This window comes from Anolis carolinensis, chromosome 6, assembly GCF_035594765.1.
Source record: "Anolis carolinensis isolate JA03-04 chromosome 6, rAnoCar3.1.pri, whole genome shotgun sequence".
Classification (NCBI taxonomy): Eukaryota; Metazoa; Chordata; class Lepidosauria; order Squamata; family Dactyloidae; genus Anolis; species Anolis carolinensis.
In genome coordinates, this window is record NC_085846.1 from 48,161,143 (window position 1) to 48,175,714 (window position 14,572).

The following is a 14,572-nucleotide window of genomic DNA, read 5'->3' on the forward strand; positions in this document are numbered from 1 at the left end:
TGTAGCTTTATCTCTTCTAAAACTGTTTTATACTTCACTGCCCATATCTGTAACCTTTCCTCTATTATGCTGTGTGTTTCCTTCTCTTTTCTGGGTTTCTGCATTCCTGTAGGAAGTTGACCAATATTTGTTGGAGAACGAAAAGGACAGGTAAGAAAAATGGGAGTGAAATAGTGAGCATTTATTATGTCAGAATAGTTTCTTTTCTTAATTTTCTGTCTTTACTCTGTTTTTGTTGAAATCATATCATGTTTCACAGTTTGTTCAAAAATGATGACAAGTTTAAGAATATAAAATTACTACTGACATTTTTGTATACTAGTTACAAACAAATACATGTTCTCACATTTTTAATTTCCACTTATCATTATCAGTGGATAAATCATTGGGACTTTGATATATTATCTAGTGAAGCCTGTATAGCATATGCCAAGTCAATCTGCCCTGTTGGGAAAGGACTTAAAGGCCTCATTCTTTGGAGGCTTTTAAGCAGAGGCTGGGTGGCCATCTATGGGGTGTGTGTGTGTGTGTGTGTGCCTTGAATGTGATTTTCCTGCTTTTTAGCAGGGGGTTGGACTGGGTGGCTCACAAAGTCTATTCCAACTTTATGATTCTAGGTTGCATTCTCTGACCAAAAGTATTTTGTACCATTTTTCCATATTGTCTACTGAAAAATTATAATAACATGACATTTGTAAGGACAGGAATGAAATAGTAGGCCCTAGAAGTATTCTTAAAAAGTGAATATAGCGGACAACTATAGCCCAACATATTTTAAATTATATCCAGCTGTGCTGAAAAAAGAAAAAGGCAACCTGATTGATAGAAAGCATTGGGTGGGGAGAGGGTAGGCTGGGAGGAGGAGGTAAGAGAAGTTAGAGAGCTGTGCTGGTTTTCCTTATTCTGCTGTGCATATGTGTTTGCCTGCTTTTTGTTGCACAAGTATACATTAATTGTGGTGCCTCACCATGTGTATAGGTATTTTACCAGTTTATCTTTTGTGAAATGAATATTTTGTTATGGGTATTTATTTTCGAGGGTGGCAGAAATACATTAGTGGGCATTAGGGGCTGAAACCCACCTCAGATTGGTACTCTCAGTCTCCCTGCCCCCCGATGTACTGTGTTTCCTCAATTCTAAGATGCACTTTTCCCCCTATATAAACGTCTCAAAAATGGGATGTGTCTTAAAATTGCAGGTATCTCTTATGTATTTTGGTTGATTGTGGTACTGAAATTAGGGAGTGTCTTACAATAGAAGAAATATGATATATATAGCAACTGAAAACTGTAGGTTCAAAAGAGTAGTTTTGGTGTTCAGATTTTAATTAAAAACCACTTTTTAGTCTCAGTGGTTTGCCTTCTGAGAAATGCTTGTTTTATGATTAAGAGCATCCACACTGGAAGCCAGTGTGTAAATAGACAACCCTCTCCTCCAAGAATCACCCAAACTACCGTGAAATAAAGCCTTTGCATTTCTAGATAGAGTTCGGTCAATAAAAGTACAGTAGACTCTCAGAACTCGAGCAACCGGAGCTCTCAAGCAACTGACAAAAAATAAAAAATAAATACTTTAAATAAAAATCTCTTTTTATAATACAATAAAACAGTAAAAAAGTGTTATATAAAGTTATCTTTGTCTTAATTTTAATGTATGCATTTCAGTATTAATACCAAATTAATCTAGAGTTTATGGTATAGTATGGTATATAGTATTAGGCCTATTTTAATAACAACTCTCAAGCAACCAGAAACTACATTTATCTGGAATCTATCAATTCTCATGTGTGCCAGTTGAGAGATTCTACTGTAACAAGTTACTGAATTCAATGGAGTTAATGAGTAATAAATTATGTTTTTCACACTGATTCCTTCAAATTTACTCCCCTAAGAAGCCACCTTTAATAATAACTATTCTTATTATTATTATTATTATTATTATTATTATAACAACTACTTTATTCGTATACCCCACCTCCATCTCCCCAAGGGACTCGGGGTGGCTTACATAAGAAAACCACCCAACTACAACATAAATTAACATATAATTCATAAATTTAAAATACAATATAATAACAGTTATACAACAATATAACATGACAATTATTAAAACCAAGACATTGCTACGTACAGAGGGTGATTAGTACAAGGACTCTGAGTAAGGTCCATGAATATGATAGGGACGAGCAGGGAAGGACAAGGAACCGATCACGTTAAAACACTAAAACCTATAAAATGGGGGGGGGGGGCAATAATAAGGTGCAGCACGAGTTTGTAAACAAGATACTTGGCTGGTGGCCTCTTCACTCAAAAACGCACCGGAACATCCATGTTTTTAGACTCCGGCGGAAGGTGGACAATGAAGGAGCAGTCTAATCTCCCTGGGGAGCGAGTTCCAGAGTTGGGGGGCCACTACCAAGAAGGCCCTCTCTCTCATCCCCACCAACCGTGCTTGAGACGGAGGTGGGAGCGAGAGAAGGGCCTCCCCAGAAGATCTTAGTGCCCGTGCGAGTTCATAGGGGAGGTGCAAATCTCAAAAGAAAGGAGAGTGCAATAAAACATGTTTGACAGTTTCAACTGTACCTAGGTTGCAAAGATGTAAACTCTCTTATAAAACCTTCCAACAATAGGGAAAGAAAATAAGCCGTATAGTTTGGGATTTTCAATGTCCCCTATACTCTCTATAAGGAAGATACTATATGCCAGTGATGTTGTAACACAGTATGCCTGATTTGCTAGGCTCACTTTGCATAGCTAGAAAAGCAGAGGAACTCTTCTGTAACTTTGTGGGTAAAGTCACTTTCCTTTTGGACTGGAAAAGAACATCAATTTCATCTAGTAATATATTATATCTGCCCACTAACTTCTACCAGAATTTTCACTGTTTCTAGCCTCAAAATAATATTGGGAATGCATGTTAGTATTCCTAAGGAGACTCTCAAATATTATGTTTATACAACTTCAGATGGTGCAAAATTGCTGTATTCACATAATTGTCATACATTTACCATTAGTGCTAATAGCCTGAAAGCAAAGGCTTGAATAGGTGCAGGAATACATTGGCCACCTTTGGTTTAAAAAAAGGTGCTGCTATTTGTCAATTCCATATTGCACTAATCCCCAAACACCTGGTTCCATAACCAGGGGGGAGGGGCCAATTGGTTGCACAATTTGTTGATTGAATGCCACTAAATGCCACTAAAATGGATACGTTTCTAATTAAGAAAAGAAAATCTGTTAATAGTGATGTTTGTTATAAACCACATAGAGTGGCTATAGAGGAAACTACACAAGAATCAACTATAGTACATAAAAAGTGTAAAGGGAAAAAAATCTCATTTATACAGTAAAGATTATATGAAATGTATATATTTTACATTATTTAATATTATTTAACATATCAGTATTGTATGAAACTTCTATCAGGGATTGGTTTAACCTCTAATTTGCCAGTAAAACTGCATTACTGTTGTGAAAGGGTTCTTGTCTAAAAAGCATGTCACCAACATGAAAATTTTGGAAAGCTTTGCTCTAACTGGTCTTCAGTTTGACTAGTTTTGAAAGATACATAATCCTGTTTGCCCATCTGCAAAACTGGTGTTGCAGAACAGTAGAGAATAAGACAGCTACAGTATTTCCTGGTCTTACAGGTTACACCAATGGCAAAGACATTATGAATTCTCAGCATCAGTGCTTAAGTCTGACCAGGATCTTTCAGATGCCTGCAAGTATATTTTTAATCGCACTATATACATGGCTGCTGGAAATACATTATGCTATGACGTTACATGTATCAGATGGGGCCTGTTTTTCTATTATGTTTGATAATAGATTTTGTGTCCTGTACAATTCTATATCCAAAATATTACCTTTATTAGGTTTCAGAACTACTGTTTCCCTCAAGCTAGTTGTATCAAAATCTATCCCTGATATGATTAGTCCTAGAAAGCAGAGCCCTAAATATTGTATCATAACCTCAGAAATCGCTTTGATAAAAGATAGCTAGACAACCATGGAATTCTCTTTCATATGGATAGGGGAAAAGAAGCTTGATTTTTTGTTTTTTGTTTTTAAAGAGAATAATAGTATTGATATCAGTGAAGTTATTTGGATTTTTGCCTCTGTAAAAATGGAGTCTTTGTTTTAAACACTTATGCATGTATAGCTTTCAGTCTTATGAATGATGTCTATGCATATTTTCAAATTAATGAAAAATTAAATGAGAAAATAGCTGTGGCTTTGGTAACTAAGCTAGAATACCTAAAACAAACCTATAACAAAACATAATTATTGCTAGATAAACAAATAACCGCATAAGAGGCACAACTCTTCCTCCCCCCTCATAACACACAGGTTTTTTTTGGAAACAACTTTACAAAGTCAATTAAGTTGTGGTAAAACGATTTATAAGTTCCCTTGGCTCTTGATTTAGGAGAAATAAGTAACAGGTATAATTAATATAGCTACTTCCATGAAGTTGAAAATGTTTGCAAGAATTAAGGTGCATCAGCTAAAGACTAGATAAAAATAATTTTGAATAGTAAATGTGCTTGTAAAATTGGAGGGAAAAGATAAATCTGTGCCATATGAAAATAAATTAAGGAAAACGACTTACAAAGCCTTTAAAAGTTGAGATCAAATTTATTTACTGGTATTTTTTGGGGTAGCTTCTTGGAAAGGTGTCTTATAGCATAAGTAATTTGTATTTCTATAATAGTGGATCACCAAATGCTAAGGAGAAGGCTATTTCTGACCAGGGAAAATTTAGGGAATTACATTTTTCAAGGGAAGCAAAATTTCACATATCTCTGTCCTGTGGTACTTCTGTGGTACTTCTCTATTATCACCTATTGAAACATTAGAATAGTACCCTTTGGACTAAGAAAGTGAATGAGCTGTAAAACTCTTAAAAAGAATAATGCATTTTTAAGAATCCAAACATTTCTAAATACAGTAGAGTCTCACTTATCCAAGCTAAACGGGCCGGCAGAAGCTTGGATAAGCGAATATCTTGGATAATAAGGAGGGATTAAGGAAAAGCCTATTAAACATCAAATTAGGTTATGATTTTACAAATTAAGCACCAAAACATCATGTTATACAACAAATTTGACAGAAAAAGTAGTTCAATATGCAGTAATGTTGTGTTGTAATTATTGTATTTACGAATTTAGCAACAAAATATCACGATATATAGCAAAATTGACTACAAAAATGGCTTGGATTATCCAGAAGCTTGGATAAGCGGGGCTTGGATTAGTGAGACTCTACTGTAGTTGTTTGAGCAGTGATCTGTGAAAGGCAAGCTTGATATGGTGGTATTTTCAGACATGTTTTGTAGAAACTCATACATTCTAATCACTGTTGGAATTTTTGAACTGAATTTTGAACTCTGGTGCATGTGGGACAACCATTGTTTCTTGACAAAGACAAAATGTTTCTTCATGGATGACAAGTGGAAATATTTAAAAAGAATGGAAAACTAGATCTGCCTAAGACTAGTGCTGAAACCAGGAAGTTATGTAATTGAAATAGGCTAGTTTTCAGGGAATACAGGATCTTTTAAAGATTGACTCAACTAATGCTGATGTCACATATCAGACTGCTACTGTATTTTCAATTTTCAATGGTAAACATAATTTGAAAGATTACATTTCAGATTATACCTCTGACAATTTGCATATGACAAAGGAGCACTTGTATGTCCATTTTCAAGCCACTTCTTCAAGCAGTTAAATATACCAAACAGCAACTAGAAAACAGTAAACTAGGAAGCTTCCTTTAATTATAGTTCAGAGTATAAACATAGATGTAAAAGCTTTTATTACTTAATTGTAAAAAAAAAACGCAACAAAAACATTCAAAAGTGCTTCTTAGTGGCTTTCAGTGCCATTGGCCATGATATCCTTCTGGGCCGTCTTGCTGACATTGGACCTAGAGGCACTGTTTTACAGTAGCTTTGTTCCTTCCTGGAGAGGCAAATCCAGAAAGTGTTGCTGGGAGATTTCTGTTCAAGTCCCTGGCTATTGGCCTGTGGGGGCCTTCAGGGCCCTGTTATGTCTGCCATGTTGTTTAGCATGCTATTTAACATATCCATGATAATGCTGGGAGAGATCATTCAGAGTTTTGGAGTGCAGTGCCGTCTATATTCAGATGACATCCAACCCTACTACTACTTTCCTCTCAAAGCCAAGGAAGCTGTCCTACAGTGTCACCAATAATGGACTCAATGAGAGCAAACAAATTGAAACTTAATCCAGACAAACCAGATTCAGCCTGTGCTAGATGGAGTTACATTCTGCCTGGAAACACAGGTCAGCAGTTTGGAGATACTCCTGGACTTGGTGTTAAACCTGGAAGACCAGGTTTCTGTAGTAGCCAGAAGTACCTTTGCATTCTTTGAGATGCTGGATCTGGCCACGGTAGTACATGCCTTAGTTACATCCAATTTAGATTATTATAATGTGCTCTACTTGGGGTATTGAAGAGTATTTCGAAACTTCAGCTGATCTAAAGAGTTGCAGCCAGATTGTTAACTGGGGCTGACTACAGGGAGTGCACAACTCCTTAGTATAAATAGCTCCACTGGCTGCCAATTTGTTTTAGCATTGCTAGCTGCGTTGAATCACCTTTAAAAGAGGAAATGATATAGAAATATTATTTTAAAAATGAGTTTTTTCTTCGTGTACTCTGTGAATGCACACTAATGGAGAAGCTGCGCCTGCGCAGGTTCCGACGGAAACTCTTCCAAGCTGAAGTTCAAATTTTGGCGGTAACCACGCCCCCCTTCCCAAGGGGCATATAAGGCAGCCCCAGGCGCCCGCTCTCCAGTTCCTTTTTTTCCGCCGCAAGGTTCACTTCGGACTCTTCGCATGTCTACTACTCGTTTCAAGCGTTGCACGCAGTGTGCTGCTAAAATTCCTGACTCGGACGGCCACGCCAAGTGCCTCTTCTGTCTTGGCGAGGCTCATGTGGTCAGTACCTGCCGTTTTTGCCTAGCTCTCACGGCTCAGGCCAGAAAGAACAGAGCCGCTAGGGTTAGAGCGGCGCTCTACGAAAAATCTCTCGCGCCAGAACCGACTCCGTCGACGTCGGGTACGTCGGCGTCCTCAGCTTTGAGAGCTATGTCGGCACCACCAACTAAGCCTCCGGCAGCCAAGGCTTCCTCGGTCTCGTCCAGAGCGTCCAAGACCTCCAGGGCCGCTAAACCGGTCAAACCACCGTGTACTGTGACGACGGCGACCGTGTCGACCCGCTCCGGAAAGGTGGGACCTTCCTCGACGTCGAGCTCTCTGGCTTCGGTGACCTCGATCCGCTCTCGTATCGGTTCCCCTCCGTCCTCCTCTGCTATCAAAATAGCCTTTAAAAGGGCTCACGAGGAGTCTCGTCGAGCGCAATCCGACTCAGCTGTGGTTCCTCCCACACCTGGCAAGTCCTTGAGGGTTGCATCCAAGCAACCGCCGGCGAAGAAACGGCTAACTCAGCGCTCCTCCTCCTCGGCCTCCTCAAAGAAAGACCCGCCATCTTCCTCGACAACTTCCTCGAGAAGGTCTTCTCCTATTGTACCAGCCCAGAGGCCTAGAGATGTTTCTCAGTCTCCATTGCACCCCCTGTCTGATGGGGAGCTGCAGGACTCACCCCACCACTCTACCCAAACGGTGGTCAGGGTGCCGGTGCCGGAGCCCCTTGCGCCGCCTCGCTCGTCGCGCCAACAGCTCTTCCCTCCCACCTCGACACCGGAGCGTGGCAGACAAACGGCTCGCCTGGCTCGGGCAGCCCAGGCCTCAGCCTCTAAGGACCTTCGGCCTCCGGCCCTCTCTTCCCGCGAGGCCTTGCCTCCTCCCGAGACTGTGCTGTCTTCTCCCCCTCAGTCCCCCCAAGGGGCTGAGGAGGAAGATGCTGATGTCGACCGCCCAGACTCTGTCCTCTCGGCCTCGGTGGTCTCTCTCGGTCTCGACCTCTCTCCTCCCCACGACGCGTATGAGGCGGACCCGCCTTCTCCTACTGACAATGTTCGCGCTTTCGCTGAGCAAATGGTCAGGATGGCCGACGCCCTGGGTTTGGAGATCAAGCAAACCTCCAAAGCAGTGTCTGACCCAGTCTTCAAAAGGGTGCAGGCCCAAGCTCCGCCGGCCACGCTTCTCCCCTTTCTGCCTTATCTGTTGGACGTTATCCAGGCCTCCTGGAAAAACCCTTCCTCCATTCCTCCGACCTCGAAGAGGATCGAGACTTGGTACCGTACCGACGATGATACCCTGGAGTGGCTCAAACACCATCCCGACCCTAACTCCCTGGTCGTTAAGGCCTCTCAATCCTCAGGTCGTCAGTCGAATACTCCGGCCGACAGAGAGGGGAAGCGCTTCGACGCCGTGGGTCGAAAACTTTATTCCGGAGCCCTTTTGCTTTGCCGCATGGCGAATTATGGAGCCTGCATGGGTGCCTACCAACAAATTATCTGGGAGAAGGCGCAGCCCTTCTTCGCTAAGATGTCGGACGAAGACCGCTCCGTCCTCACTACCCTCCAACAGGAGGCAGACTCGCTCGCTCACCACCAAATACAAATGGCGAAGCATACAGGTGATACTGCGGGTAAAATGATTGCCCACGCGATTTCCATTCGCCGCCACGCCTGGCTGAGGTCTTCGGGTCTCTCCTCATCTTCCAGACAGGTCATTGAGGACCTTCCCTTTGACGCGCTCGGACTGTTTCACGCCGGTACCGATGACAAACTCAAGTCTAATCATGACTTTAAAATTCTTGCGTCTAAATGTGGCGACCAACCTCAACCTCAGCGCACTCGCTGGTTCCCGCACCGTTCCCGCCGTTTCCCGCCGCAATCTTTCAGACACCATTCTTTCAGGCGGCCTTCGGGCTCGAACAATCAAGCCCATCACCAACCTCGCCGGGGACCTCATCCGCAAAAGCAACGCGGTCGATCCACCCCTGCTCCTCCGCAGCCTAATCGGCGTACCTGACGCCAACCCCTGCCAAAGCTCCTCGCCCGCTACCGTTGTAGAGCCCACGCTGCCTCGTCCCTTCGGTATCTTTGCAGACCGACTAGCCCCTTTCTACAATCAATGGGACTCTATTACTTCAGATGCATGGGTTCTCCGCATTGTCCAAGACGGCTACGCCTTAGAGTTCATGGACCTCCCTCCTACAGGTCACGTTCTCCACTCAAACCCTTCCCCAGAGATACTGGCCGAAGTCGAAGCGCTACTGGCCAAAGGCGCTATCCGTCCCTCCCCTCCCGAACTGGACCCTTTAAGTTTCTTCTCCAGATACTTTACAGTCCCGAAAAGAGGAGGCGGGCTACGCCCGATTCTGGACTTAAGGGCACTCAATATATTCATCCGCCCCTCCAAATTCAGGATGGTCTCTATTGCCTCTATCCTCCCGATGCTGCAGCGGGGAGACTACTTTGCCTCCATAGACTTACGAGACGCCTACTTCCACGTGGCAATACGAGAGGCGCACAGACGGTTCCTATGCTTCAAAGTTCTCGACCAAACCTACCAGTTTACCGTTTTGCCCTTCGGTCTCGTCACGGCCCCGAGGGTCTTCACCAAGGTTGTCGCCGCCGTAGCGGCCCACCTCAGGCTACATGGCATCACGGTCTTTCCTTATCTGGACGACTGGCTTCTCGTCGGGCCCGACCCGGTTCTTCTCCAAAATCACGTCTCTTTCACGCTGCGTCTTCTAAAATCTCTCGGCCTCCAACTCAATTCCGAGAAGTCAAATCTCTCCCCGTCAACCCGAATCCGGTTCATCGGGGCCCTCTTCGACTCCGTCGCAGAGACTGTGTCACTTCCGTTCGACAGATTCCTGGCTCTCCGCCACCATATCGCCCTTTGTCGATCTGCCCGGAGGGTCAGAGCCCGTGTCATTCAGGTCCTTCTAGGCCACATGGCCTCCACGGTTCTCACGACCCCGTTTGCCAGGCTGCGCCTTCGGACCCTGCAAAGGTGGTTTATAGACACTTTCAAACCGTTCCACCACCACAACTCCAGATACCTGTCGGTACCGTCGTCCGTCCGCCAGTCTCTCTCATGGTGGATGTCTCACCAAAACGTGTGCAAGGGCCTTCCTTTCCATCCAGCCCCGCCATCGCTAACCATAACCACAGACTCCTCCACCTACGCTTGGGGAGCCCACATGAACGGTCTAACGGTTCAAAATCTTTGGTCCCCGTCAGAGAGGGCCAACCACATAAACTTCCTCGAACTTCTCGCCATTCTCAAAGCCCTAAAAGCATTCTCCCCCCTCATCCGCCACAAGTCCATCCTCATTCAATCGGACAATCTAGTAGCAGTATTCTACATCAACAAACAGGGTGGTACGGGTTCGAGGAAACTGATGCTCCTCTCCTCTCGTCTCTGGATTTGGTGCATAGCCCACGGCGTACAGATCTCTGCAATCCACCTACCGGGCGCCCAAAACGGCTTAGCGGATGCCCTCAGCAGGATGACTTCTTCCTCTCACGAATGGAAGCTCAATCCCGAGGTCCTCGACGGTCTGTTCCGCCTCTGGGGGCGCCCTACTCTGGATCTCTTCGCGTCTCCCCACAACGCTCAGCTACCCCGCTACGGAGCGAGGCTCCCCCCGAACTCTTTCCCCGGCTGCCTAGGGGATGCCTTTCTTCTGGACTGGTCGGCGGAGATGCTTTATCTTTTTCCACCGATTCCCCTCATACCGAAAGTTCTCGAAAAACTTCTCTCGATCTCGGTCACGGCGATTCTCATAGCTCCGGCCTGGCCCCGCCAACCGTGGTATCCAGCCCTTCTTCGCCTCTCCAGAGGATCGTTTCACCCTCTGCCTCTCTCGCCGCACCTTCTCTCACGGGAGGACGGCAAAATTCTTCACCCGGACCTTTCTTCCCTTCATCTCACTGCATGGAGGATTCTTACCTAGCCTCTCTTCCGCAGAATCTGCAAGACGTCCTGCGGGCAGCCCATAAGCCGTCTACTACCAAGGCTTATTCCTACAAACTCTCTCGCTTTCATGCCTTCCTTCGATCCCGTAACGTCGACACCTTCCCGACCTCGGTATCGGTGGTCCTCGACTTCCTCATGACTCTCGTCGAGAAGAAACTTTCTCTTGCCTCTATAAAAGCTTATCTCGCAGCTCTTTCCTGGTCTTTTCAGCGCCACGGCCAGCCATCTCTTTTTTCTCACCACCTGATCAAAACCTTTCTCCGGGGCTACAATAACATCTGCCCGCCGTCGCTACCACCTACGCCGGGCTGGAGCCTCGAACTTGTACTTTCTCAACTGTCTTCTGCTCCCTTCGAACCGCTTGCCTCGACCGATCTACGCCTGCTCTCCTGGAAGTTGGCCTTTCTGGTGGCGATCACGTCGGCACGACGGCCATCCGAGCTCGCTGCCCTCAGAGTCGACGAGCCTTATCTTCGTTTCCACCATGACCGCGCTGTTCTTCGCCCGGACATTACCTTTCTTCCTAAGGTGGTGTCAGCCTTCCACCTCAACCAGGACATTGTCTTACCAGCTTTCTTCTCTAACCCCTCCTCTCCTCTCGAGCAAAAACTGCACCTTCTCGACGTTCGGAGAGCACTTCTTTTCTACAGGGACCGTACTAAGGACATTCGTAAGTCACAAAGACTCTTTGTCGCCTATGCCCAGGACAAGTTGGGTAATCCCATCTCTTCCCAAAGACTGTCCCACTGGATCGCTCAGGCCATTGAGTTGGCCTATGTACTAGCCAAGCGACCTCCCCCTCCTTCCATCCGCCCGAGGTCGACTAGGGGCCTCTCGGCGTCGACCGCCTTCCTTAGGGGTATTCCGCTTGACTCCATATGTAAAGCGGCTATCTGGTCAAACCCTCTCACGTTTGTCTCTCACTACAGGCTGGACAGTAAGGCCCTTAAAGACTCGGCCTTTGCAAGATCAGTACTCTCATCTTGCCTCTCCTGACTCTCAGACGTTTTTTCTCTTCATATTCACCCACAGGTGACTCTCTATACCTCTCCTTCAAGTTGGACGGGGTTTTTTCCCCATACCTGCCTCTAGGGATATGTTTTTTTTTTCCCATGATTGTATTGAGCAGTTGCTCTGTTGCTTTGTACCGCCTCGTTGGCCCTGGCGGATATGCCAAAGACCAAGATGTGTTTGTCCCTCTCCCCCTGGGAGAGCGTTTATATGCACTACGCAATTGTGTATTTTTCTCTATCATGTTTATTGAAAAATTCCTTCCATGTTATGTTCTTCTTCTATGATGCTCATGTTGCATTGCACTGGTCCTTTCGGACAATTTATTGCACTGGTCCCTTGGGACGGTTATTTTTTCTATGTCCTAATAAACATGTGTTTGGACATTCACTGATTGTCGAGTTTGCCTTGTCCCACCATCCGGGACCTTAGCGTGTTAGTCTCCATTAGTGTGCATTCACAGAGTACACGAAGAAAAAGGACAGGTTGCTCACCTGTAACCATGTTTCTTCGAGTGTACTCTGTGAATTCACACAAACCCGCCCTTCCTTCCCCTCTGGCAAACCTCTCCCTTTCTCGTTGCCTTGGCGGCGTAGGAACTGGAGAGCGGGCGCCTGGGGCTGCCTTATATGCCCCTTGGGAAGGGGGGCGTGGTTACCGCCAAAATTTGAACTTCAGCTTGGAAGAGTTTCCGTCGGAACCTGCGCAGGCGCAGCTTCTCCATTAGTGTGAATTCACAGAGTACACTCGAAGAAACATGGTTACAGGTGAGCAACCTGTCCTTATTCCAAGTTCAGTTACTCTGTTTTAGCACTAAAATCATATTTACAACATTTTATATTTTATGGCAAATGATATGCTTTTTCATGAAATCTACTGTAACTGTCTTTGACATGTTCATTTTTTTACCTTAGTGGTATTCATAATATCCTTAAATATTTAGCCTTCTGATATGCAATTTTAAAATCATATGTTCGTTAATTTTGAATTATTTTATGCACATCTCTATGTGTATCGACACAATTTATTTGATTCTATTTCTTATTAACAGTGTAGTACACTTGACATTCTTTAACCTTTCCATTAGTAGCTGGTTGATTCTGCATTTTTCTTTCCTTTTCTAGAATGCCCTTTTTAATTGCATCAACAGAAATGAAAGTAAGTATACTTTGGGGGAGATCTTAATTTCATTCAATTCTGTTTTTAAGGTTTGTTTACTTGTTAGAAAAGTTTATTTCATTTTATTTAAAAAAAATAAAGGAACTGCATAACAGCATATCTGTTTTACAGTTATTTGAACTGACTGGTATAGTAATCATACTGAAGTTCAGAGGAAATTACGTATTTCTTGCATATATCTCAAATATCTTAGCACAGAGAGAGGTATGAAAATGTTTTAGACAAGTAAGAAAGTTTGTACTCTGTGTATTTACCATCAGAAACGCTGCAAGATTATTTTTCTCCCTCCCAATTGCTATTTGTAATGATTGTGATGTTTCCATATTTCACCCTAGTGGGATCAGTTTGTTGCAGTTATGCTGGTCATCACACCAACTGTCGAGAATACTGCCAAGCAATCTTTCGAACGGATTCTTCTCCAGGTCCTTCTCAGATAAAAGCTGTTGAAAGTTACTGTGCCTCTGTTAGTCCACAGTTAATTCATTGTGTGAACAACTATACACAATCCTATCCAATGCGAAACTCCACAGATAGTAAGTATGACAGGAGGAAAAAACATACCCACAGAATTTAAACAACCATTCCATGGATGTACACATCTGTGTTATAAGAATTATTGTCTGTTCGTTTATGTATTTGATTCCAATTTAAATATTTTATCAAATTGTATAGATTCCAAAAAATTTCTTGAGTAGAAAGAATGTAATTTAGTTGTACAGCACTTGCTTTGTAAGCAAAAGTATCAACTGTTCGTTGTAAAACCTAGGATCTGGTATACAGATGGTCCCCGAGTTACAAAGATCTGACTTACATATTATTCATAGCTAAGAATGGGGGTGAGACAACAGGAAGTGAGAGGAAAACTATCCCTAGGAAAGGAAATTCACTATTGAAAGGGTTGTTTTGGGTAAAAGGTGTTTCCGCTGAAGTTTTATCACCCGTCCTTGTTTCCATGACGACCCAAATTTTCTAAAATCCAATGATCACAGGGACAGAAAGTGAAGTGAAATCTTCTAAACGGGGACAGAAAGCAAAACCTCTACGCTAACCCAAACTTTTAAAAATTTGGCTGGAGTTACACTTTAAAAATGTTCCTGTCCGACGCACATGCAAACTTAAGAACAAACCTACAGAACCTATCTCATTTGTAACTTGGGGACTTCCTGTAATCCCTTGAAAGACTACTGTTAGTAATGCATATGTTTACAGTACTAGCTGGCTATTGAGTGGGAAGGAGGCAGCCAACAAGACACAGCAACACCATGTCTTATGTAATATTTATGTAATAATTATTGATATTATGTACATTGTATGTCTGAGAGCAAAATAAAATTTTGTAAGCTGCTCTGAGTGCCTTCATAGTGGAGGAGCACGTAAAAATCCACTCTCTCCCCCCCGACTATGTCAATGAACTAATAAAATTCTAGAAGTATATCTATCAAATTTGTA

The 14,572-nt window shown here is 43.8% G+C and overlaps 1 protein-coding gene across 2 annotated transcripts in view; it reads left to right on the forward strand.

Moving 5' to 3' along the window:
• The window catches only part of reck (reversion inducing cysteine rich protein with kazal motifs), a 73,719-nt gene that overhangs the window by 20,199 nt on the left and 38,948 nt on the right, over nt 1-14,572 (forward strand). Inside the window, exons 7-10 of one of the 2 annotated variants that reach the window (XM_062957889.1) lie at nt 113-150; nt 5,938-5,944; nt 13,069-13,102; nt 13,459-13,656. In XM_062957889.1, coding sequence (XP_062813959.1) covers nt 113-150; nt 5,938-5,944; nt 13,069-13,102; nt 13,459-13,656 — 277 coding nt within the window. The remainder of the gene's footprint in view (nt 1-112; nt 151-5,937; nt 5,945-13,068; nt 13,103-13,458; nt 13,657-14,572) is intronic. The other variant, XM_008112976.2, reaches the window with a different exon arrangement.